This window comes from Colletotrichum chrysophilum (assembly GCF_026319265.1).
Source record: "Colletotrichum chrysophilum strain AFK26 chromosome Unknown scaffold_218, whole genome shotgun sequence".
In the NCBI taxonomy this organism is placed as follows: Eukaryota; Fungi; Ascomycota; class Sordariomycetes; order Glomerellales; family Glomerellaceae; genus Colletotrichum; species Colletotrichum chrysophilum.
This window is the reverse complement of record NW_026517505.1, coordinates 17,426-27,267: the sequence shown is the minus strand read 5'-3', so window position 1 is coordinate 27,267 and position 9,842 is coordinate 17,426. Positions and strand designations below refer to the sequence as shown.

General features: G+C 50.7%; 2 protein-coding genes across 2 annotated transcripts; both read right to left on the bottom strand.

Moving 5' to 3' along the window:
• Positions 1-748: 748 nt before the first annotated feature.
• COL26b_013291 (uncharacterized protein) lies at positions 749-1,736 on the bottom strand (the record flags this gene model as incomplete). Its single annotated transcript, XM_053185911.1, has 3 exons — positions 749-778; positions 966-1,364; positions 1,539-1,736. The coding sequence occupies 3 exons, from the start codon at positions 1,734-1,736 to the stop codon at positions 749-751; spliced, it is 627 nt and encodes a 208-aa protein (XP_053030139.1).
• A 3,836-nt stretch (positions 1,737-5,572) lies between these two features.
• On the bottom strand, positions 5,573-7,556 carry COL26b_013290 (uncharacterized protein; the record flags this gene model as incomplete). The annotated part of the gene is made up of 5 exons (XM_053185910.1): positions 5,573-5,881; positions 6,369-6,851; positions 6,919-7,046; positions 7,105-7,138; positions 7,317-7,556. 5 exons carry the CDS (start codon positions 7,554-7,556, stop codon positions 5,573-5,575), a joined length of 1,194 nt encoding a protein of 397 aa, XP_053030138.1.
• Between the last annotated feature and the right edge of the window lie 2,286 nt (positions 7,557-9,842).

Sequence of the window (9,842 nt, the reverse complement as noted above, 5' to 3'; positions counted from 1 at the left end):
CCAAAACCAACATCGATCTCCGTATCAAATCCACAATCCAGACCAGCAAGCATGACGTCAGCTGCACATTGATGAAATGCAACAGCATAAACGGCGGGCATTTTGATGCTGCCTACTTCCAAAACAGCATCCGTGGGAGCTCCGTGGCCGACAAGTAGAGAAATAGTGTCTCTCGTCTCATCCTCAAAATTTAGACCGTGTCGTAGGAGCCGTGACCAACGGGAACTTCCTTGTAAAGGCCCAAAGAGGGGTCGAATGACTACCTCCTTTCCTTGGACCATCGGCACCGTGTCTAACACTCCTTCACTGGCCCCTGGGCTTTGTAGAATCCGACAGAGAATCGCCGAATGACACATGTAAGATGCCATCTGCAAGGAATTCAATGGCACCGAGTTGCTGACCTTGCAATCTGCACGGAACAGAGGGTCTGAACCAACAGCTAGCAGTGCATCAACTGCTGCCAGATTCTTCGCTGCGACTGCCCAGTGCAACGGAGTCCATTCTTTCGTGGCATTGGCAGGTCGAGGTTGGAAATTTCTCAAGTACTCATCCCGCACATACGTAACTGCAAGTGCGTTCGGATTTCCACCTTGCTTGTGCAGCAGGTGCGCTATAGGGCCTGTGTCGGAATCGGGAAAAACACAGAGCCAATGCAACGGACAGATACCCGAGGTGTCTCCTATGCTGGCATCTGCTTGCTTGTTGACCAGCAGCTTGACGATATCCACTCGGGCAAGTCTACATGCAACTAGTAGTGGGCTTTCACCAGCTTGCGAGACTGGCTGATTTAGCAACTGGGGATTGTTGCGGATGAGTTCTTCCACCATGTCGCCCCTTTCGTGGATTATGGCCAATACCAGTGACTGCGATGTGGAAAGCTGTCCCTCACATTGCCCGTCAACGACTGCCTGCTGTGACTGAAGGAGACCAAAGCCCTCGGATTCTAAACGCCTCGTCTGGCTTACTTCCTGAGCTGATCTCCAAGACGAAGCTGATGCGGCTTTCAGCTTTTCGAGTGCCGTGTCACTGCCTAATTCAGCGGCTCTTTTGAGCCAATCGACCCACAGGCCCAAAGATACCGTAGCATCTGGGGGTCCTTGATGGTCGAAGATGTTGATGAGCGTTGTCTGTGCTTGCTCGTGGCCCCATTTCGCGGCACGGAGTAGGAAGTCATGAGCCGTATTAATGTCGAAACGAACTCCAACACCGTTAACGTGAGCAACAGCAATGCTGAATGCAGCAGCAGCTCTTAGCTTGTCGTCGGTGGAGGTGGAGCAGACGGACTCCAAGCTCTGAACGAGGTCTTTCTGGATGCGCTTGGGCATCTTTTGGTAAATACCGGCAGTAATTCGCAGCTTGAAATGCTTCAGCATACCAATCTAATCTGGCGACAAAGTAGACACTGGGGCACTTACATCGGGAATGAAGTCTAAGCCACGTCGAAAGTTGAGTTTGTTATGGACTCTGTTTGCTCTTAACATTAGTTTCTGCTCATGTGCCCTTGGTTGCTCGGCTTACAGTAGTTGCTGGGAGCTTACCGCCGACGCTTGCTCCGAAATAGAACCTGGGTCGGGTGTCAGACCTGTCAGGTCGACTAAGAACGAGACGAAAGACTTGACAGAAACCTCAGTGCTCTCTTGTTGTTCTCGGGCTGCACCACATGCCTGAACAAGGCCACCCATAACCCGCTTCTCAATGAGATTGTAGAGAGAATTCTCAAAGCTATCGCCCTGCATAGCTGTTTTGTTTATGAGGAGAAGCATCTGGACTACCTGTGCAGTAGTATCGTGGAGTTTCTTAGCATCAATTGCCGGCATTCTAACCGATCCAGAGCCCGGCGTGAGGTTTCCGATAACTCCTTCCGCGAGCCTGTGGCAAACGGTAGAAAACACATCCGCCGGTGTCCCCTGGATGATAGGAGTCTTGGAAGTGAGCTCCCGAAGTGAGTCGAGTGCTCGTTGTACCGGGGGACCATCCCCAGATTCCGAAGGGGCAGATTCGAGAGAGCTTGCTGCATGTCTCAAAACTTCGAGTAGACTCAGAATCCGATCCATGGATTGAAATCGTCTGGTGGGAGATGCTTGCAAACTGTAGCGCCATATTTTACAGAGTATCATCAGAGGTAGATCATCATTTTGATGACTATTGAGTACGCGTAAGGGGATGAGGGTTGACATGATACCCGAGGACTTCATCTTTCGTAGATTATCCTCGAGTCCTTCAGTAGGAAAGCTGTCATAGCAGGCCGAACCTGATTCGAAGATGGTGAGCAAAGTGAGGCCATAGCAGTAAATATCCAGCTGCTCTAAGTAGGGCGGACGAATGGTCTCTCCGTATGACTCAGGAGCACAGAAGAACTCCGAGTGTCCGATAATATGGATATCACCACTGGAGAGTGAAAATCCAAAATCGGAAAGTTTGACGATGAAGCTCCTAGTCTCGTGCCTGCAGACTAGAAGGTTGGAAGGCTTCACGTCGCCGTGAATAATACCGCAATCATGCAGCGCCTTGAGGCCTTGAGCAGTGTCGATAGCAATTTGAATTTGATCAACAAATGATGAACCGCCGCCCTGTTCCTGGAATGTTTTCAGGCTTCCGTGCTCTGCATATTCAAGGACCAGAGCGGGCATTATGCGTGGTACGCCGGGCAAGGGCTCCCCAGTGTCATGATACATGACAGCCAACAGTTCAATGATATTGTCGTGTCCTTTCAAAGGCGGGTGGCGTAGAATCTGGAGCTCAGTGGCCGCGTCCGCGAATGCACCGCTGTCCCCTTGTGCTGTTGCGAAGCTGGCTTTGGGATGCTTGACAATGACGAAGTCTCGCCCTTTAAGAATGCCCTCCCCCAGGCCGCTCAAGAATGATGAAGTTTTGACTTTTCTGACATCGAAAGACCCGCCACCGATTGTTACATCTTCAAATGTGGGGAGAATATTGGTGATGAATGGGTGTAGGCCCAGATCGGTGTCTCCACTGAGGCAAACACTCAGAAATCCAGCAAAGTGAGGGCATCTCGAGCTTCCACCAATATTGTCGGCACTGCTCCCGACGATCGAGTCATCTATGGGGCTTGGAACGGGGGCTTTCTGCCGAAATGTCGGAAAACCACTCTGGGAAAAGTCCATGCTTCGTAGTCTGCAATAGTGTGGTCGGCCAGAGTGCTTGGTTGAGCACCGGAAATTGACAGCGGTTCTTAAAGTGCAGCTGGGGAACGGCAGCCTGCAGGTGGTTTTCAGCTCCTGGCCCCGCACCACCCGAGCTGAACACAAACACGTCATATGATCTTTGTGATTGAAGAAAACATGATCCGATAGGCCAAGCGAAGGATGACCCCTGACAACTTGTGCATATACGGACGCGCCACAATCTTTGAGGAAATCACATTTTCCCTCAAGCACAACACTCCTCACAATGTCCACTGAATTCCAGATTGGCGTTGCGGGCCTCGGTATTGGGGCCTTCAGCGGGATTCTCGATGTTCTGTCCTCTTGCAATAAGCTGTACGGGATGTGGCGAGCTATGCGCGGTCTCGACAGCCATTTGAACATACTTCGCGCAAAACTCCTATCGCAACATGCCCTCTTGGAACAGTGGCAGCGGGACTGGCTCATATTTCCAGTCACTCCACGCCAGACGCAAAATGTCAGGAGGCAAAGTTTGGTTAAACTTCACGAGCTTGCAATCATCGAGACGTTGAACGCGACTCACTCCTTGCTGCAGGATCTCGAACCCCTCCTGCATGCTACATCACAGAATGAGAAGATGAAAACAGGAATGATTGCTACTGCGAATCGAATGATATGGGCAAGCAGCAAAGCCTTAGACAGCCAGAAGACTTTGGACCAACTTGAATCTCTGCTTGGTGGTCTCTACCGACTCCTTCCACCCCGAATCCCGAACACTGAAGCATCGCAAGTCATCCTTTCCATCGAGGATATTACCGACGACATGGGAACCGCGGAAACGCTTTCAGGCACTGGAACTCCAAAGTTACAACTCGCAGGCCCTACATCTATATTTGGATGCTCGATATTGCAAAAGGCTATTAGCTTTCGAAATCTCAATACTGAGCTCGAACAAGATCTCAAAAATCGTATCAGCAATTTCATGCACCAAAGATCAACAAAGAACCTTGCCATCAAGGGATCGCGGATTCAAGTCAAGCGAAATGATGATATATCAGCTGGCTTGCGAAGCTTTGGAATTCTTGATGGGAAGGAATCCGTCATCATCGAATGGAAAACGTACGACGCTAGCTGGCAGGGCCAGAAAGGCATCGCTCTCACTGGCAGAATTCTCAATATCTCCCATCTCCTTAACTCCGAAACCAAGCCAGTGGAGCTTCTAACGTTGAAGTGCCTTGGAGTCTTTGATGACCCGCAACGGAACGCATACGGATTCGTATTCCGTTTACCCCCCGAGAGTACTTCGTCCTCGATCGAAGCCCAGGTGGTTTCGCTGAAAGCGCTACTGGACACGCCAAGTCCAGAGAACCTGCCGACATTGGAAGATCGATACAACGCTGCTTATGCACTTTCGCTGTCGCTTTCAGTCATTCACGGAGTGTCGTGGCTTCATAAAAGCATACGAAGTCACAACGTATTGTTTCCTGTCTCAGCCAGCGGGCGGCCTTTTTGGTCTCGACCTTATATCGTAGGCTTTGAGTTTTCCAGACCCGACAGCGTCGATGAATCATCAGAGAAGCCGAAACAAAGCGCCAGGTTCAATGTTTATAGGCATCCAAAAGCGCAAGGAACGCCTGGAGAGGGATATCAGAGAGCATTCGATATCTATAGCCTGGGTGTCATACTGGCTGAGCTTGCAATGTGGCGCCCGATATGGAAAATGTATAAAGATGGTATGGGATCCGAAACATTCCAGAAAGCATTGGTCAGTAAGGTACATGATTGGATTGCGCACTTGATGGGCTCACAGTATTCAAACGCGACGCTAACATGCTTGGGAGAAAACATTGAGAATGGCCAAGACCGAACTGTCCAGTCATTTTACATCAATGTTGTGGAAGTGCTGGGGCGTGTTGTAGCTGAAACTATGTGAGGTAACTACCCACTTTTTGAGCTATTTCATATATACCAATCCAAGCAGGCAAATTGAGCCGTAGTGTCAGCTCCAGTGGAGGCTGGCAGGCTTGAAGGATATGTTACTCGCCGGACACCGGACGGTGCAGCGTGTGATTTGTGGGGCCGAAACGCCGGGTTGGATTCCGAACACCGCCCGGTAGGCTCAGGTTATCGTCCCAACCCTGATAGGCGATGTATTGTATGGAGATGCAAACTGTGATGAGCCTTGTGTCAGTGAGGTTGATATTTCCGGATCGACAACCTTGACATTTATCATAGGCTTGTGTGCTGAAAGTTGAGACAAACGCGGACTCGGAACTACTGTTACGCGCTCCCTACTTCAATACATCTCGGGGTGGAAGAGTTGCTCGTGAGTTCGCAAGGTACATGAATAGCATATTTAATGTGCAGCCTCCTAAATATGTTGTATCGTAGTATATAACGTAACAGCAAACTAGTCTCATGGATGCACATCCCATGCAGGCCACATCTCAAATGACTTTGTCGGGCGTCTCTGGAGAGGATGACACAACACCCGCCTCCGCGTGATCGATCGGGTGACCTTTCTTTGCTGCACGAACCAAGGCCGGATTCTCAGCCTTGAGCTCAGCAAATTTCTTCTCTGCGTCCCAGTTCCAGATGCTATCGCTGGCAAAAACGAGATCCATCTCCTCCAAAGTGCGCTGGTTGGACTCTGGATATAGTGCCCAAACGATAACGATGCAGAGGACATTAACGGCGCCGAAGAGGTAGAGGGTTTTCTCGTTAAGTTTCTCGAAGATCGTTGGAAGAAGGAGTACCTAGGTTGCTCGTCAATGAGTAAACAGGGTGAGTGGTGTTTCTTGAGGATGCTAACCGTCCACCCATTTCCGATAGACCATCCAACAACACCCCAAGCATTACCCTTCGCGCGGACTTGAAGCGGGAATATTTCGGCCGGATAGAGCCAAGGAACAGTAAGCCTTCAAGAGGTGAATGTAAGTATGGACAACTCAAATAAGATGCGGGTTCGACTGACCATGTAGCACCGAAAATGGCAGTGTATAAGAAGACGAAGAATGTTGCAGCGCCACCGAGTCCAGAACGATTTCCGGGGTCGGCATTCAAAGTTGCGCGAGCTAATCCGCCGGCACAAAACATGCATATTCCTTGCCCGGCTGCGCCCCAGTACAAAGTCCAGCGCCGACCAATGCGATCAAGAGTGAATACACAAATCAGGGTCGCGAACTACCATCGATTAGTCAGTTGAAACAAAACGAACAGGAAATGAACAGATTGTTCACATACCATATAAGTAATGTTGTTGACACCGCTAACCCAAAGGCGCTGTTCAGAGCTTATACCGGCAATGGTAAAGATCGTAGGCCCATAGATTGTGATGCCGGCAATGCCAACCCACTCCTGAAGAATTTGCAGCCAAACCACAAGCTGCACGCGACGAGCCGTGTGCAACTTTCCGGAGCCCCAGCCAAAGAACATCGCAATATAGCTCTGCTGCTTGGCAGTATCATGTTCCAAAGCTTTGATGTTGATGATATCCTGAAGTTCGGCCTCGGCGAGCTCACCGTCTTCACCTTCATTACCACGGAGTCTCCCAAGAATAAAACGGGCCTCTTCCTCACGCCCCACTTTCACGAGCCATCGTGGCGACTCGGGCATGAACCATATCATGAGAAATAGAGCAATCAAAGGGACAATCTGAAACGCAATCGGGAATCTCCAGATGAAAGAAGACGTAGGGTCCTTGTACTTTGATGTGCCGCTGAAGAACTGTTAGTTCAGTTGACTGTCCTTGTTTCTGTAAAACCCACAATTGCAGCCAGTATGCAACAACTACACCGAAAATGTTCAGCGTAAATTCCATAGCCACGAACATGCCTCGTGAAGTATGGGAGGCGATTTCAGTTGCCCAGACAGGCGTGATAGCGTTTAGCATGCCGGTGCCGATGCCGTTGAGGACTCGAGCTGTGGTCTTTATCAACAATGGTGATGCCAATATGAAGAGAGAACGGCGAGTCCTTACCACAAAACATCCAGTTCGCATTCTGAGCAGCTGACTGCAGCGCGGCTGTAAGAATGGACCAAATGCAAGCGACTCCGATAGTTTTGAGCCTTCCGTAGCGATCGCCAAACCAGCCACCAATGAGGCAGCCTACAAGTGTTCCGGGGAGGTAATACACGGCAACCTGGCGCTGAATGAGATATTGCAATATGACAATATGGTTGAGAACTCACAATTCCACCTTGCAGCAACGGCTTGTCTACCACGACAATTTGTTCGTCTTCGTCCCAATGGCCGAAACCCATGAGCTCGGCATAATCCCGCGCGGTGTTGACTCCTCCCATCAGTCCTTGGTCATAGCCAAAAAAGAAGATTGAAACACCGGCGACCAAACACACAGTGTTCAGTAACGAGGCCTTGTAAAGCCTGTTGGCGACGTTGTACCGCCCGAGGCGGCCCGGAATGCTGGACATTGTGACAGCTACTTGCACTGTTGGAATGGGAAGCCAGTAATTTGTCTTTCTGTTGGAGTGCAAATTTCTTAACTCTTGGGGACGAAGACATGATGTGTGATCGGCTCACGGGCAATGAGAAACGGCAAAGGTCGGGTGAAGGCCGGGGCATTTTCCGAAGCCTGCAGCGGGGGTGGGGCATGGCGTTCATTCGCTCCACCGAACAAGAGTCCGCAACGGTTCGGGGGGATAATCATTTCTTTTTGTGGCATGATCAAGTGATGCTATGCACCTGTGAGCAGTGATCCAATTCGCACGCCTAGCAGTCCGGGCAGAACCCCGAAATCCCCGATGTCGCTGAAAACCATCCCCAATGCACTGCGTTTTAGAGAAGGCTTCAGTGACTGACATTGTTCATCTCGATTAAGCGATCCAACGGAACAGATCAACCCCGCTACCCACGATGTCGAACCGGCCATCCCCGCTCAAGAGTCAAGTGAATCGGTTCTTGACTGACCCCCGCACCGAAAGTCGGAGCCGGGGAGGCTCTTCTGTTGCATGCATTCCGGTTTGGGAAGTTTGAAGCGCAGCAACACGTAGCTGGTGAACTCATCGCGAAGGGTACTTTTCAAGACGTCCATGACGTCAGATCATCGGTGTTTGGCTTTGTTTTGCTTTGCAGCATTATCTGCGTGAATTTGGGGCGACGGTCGTATGGAACACCGCATATTAAACACGCAGCGCATTTGCGCCAAAGAGCGCTGGAAATATGTGGTATTGAGGGACGAGCGGCCAAAACAAAATTGCAGCCGCGATCTTGAGATAAGAAATAAAAACGCTGTCAATTCATTCTGGTAGCAATGCACTTCTATTTACAGCCGGATGGTCGGACGTAGGCGTGGTTCTGGGAACCGCCAGCAGAGTTGCCAGAAGCAGGCCCTTGATAAGTGCTGAGCAAGCTGCAAGATGTGGAACTGCCCTGGTAGAATGATGCTGCAACGCAAGCTGCGTTTGCGGCACATTTTGAAATGCAATCGCCCAAGCTAGTGGCATCAACGTAACCAAGATAATCTCCGGAGGCCAGCCTGCCACAGTAGATTTGGAATTTCTTGGAGCTCGATGTCAAACAATAATTGTTGTTAGTGGAGCACGTCGGGCTGCTTGATGCCGTGCCGGCACATGCCGGTGCAGGGCAGGCCGAGCAAGTTCCAGGAGAGAACGATGTCTGGCACCCAAACCCGCAAAAGTCGCTTGATGTGCCACAATATCCGTTCTTTGAGCTAAAAAGAACAGAAGTCAGTCATCTTGCTACTGGACCATGAGCAGCCGTGTTCCATGAACTCACCAACACGTTCCCGATGGACAAGTATATCCGTTTGAGCCACCGCAGCTGTTATCTGGGCTTGTTTTGCTGCCCGTTGACGCAGGTTTCGCAGCGGAAGTAGTGGCGCCACCACCACTCGACGCAGAACAGGTTCCGAAGGAGCTTTGGCAGCCAGCAGCACAATGGTCGCTTGACGAGCCGCAGTATCCCCACTGGCTGCAGCAGTCGCCAAAGCTGCTTCCTTGGCAGGTGAACCCCGCAGTCCCACCGCAAGTTCCATCCTGGCTTACTGATTTCCCACCGACGGTGATCGAGCTGCAATCTCCGAACTTGGACTGGCAGCCGTTGAGGCAATGGTCATCTGAGTTACCACAGTATCCCCACTGACTGCAGCAGTTGCCAAACGACCCTCCTGTGCAGGTGTATGCGTTGATCCCTCCGCAAGTCCCATCTGGAGAAATCTTCGTCGAAGAAGACGATGTTGTCGTGCATCTGCCAAACTTGGACTGGCACCCGGCCCCACAATGGTCATCGCTGACTCCACTGTCGACGGTGTCAGTCGCTGTTCTGTGAAGGCTCATCTCGTGCAGATCATGTGCAATACATACCACCAGTTGTATTGACTGCAACACAATGAACCGGGACATGTCAGCCCTTTGGTGCCTCCACAGGTGTTGTCAGTTGAGACGGCTGCCGCTGTAATTCCCACCAGGGAGAAGAGCGCGGTGACGATAGAGTTGACCATTTTTTCCTAAGCACGATGTGTTTTGTTAACAGAACGTGTAAATCAATTATTTCTGAGATAAGTGGTCGTTCTTGAGTCTGGTTGATGAAGGAAGTGAGGATGGAAGCCGATGAGAAAGCAACTGGCTTGTAGCGACTTATTAAGGTAACTGGCTACTTCTGTGGTTGCTGCTTGCAAACAAAGACATTCCGACGCGCCCATTGCATTGCGTCGACACGGTTCTGAGGATATGTCATGA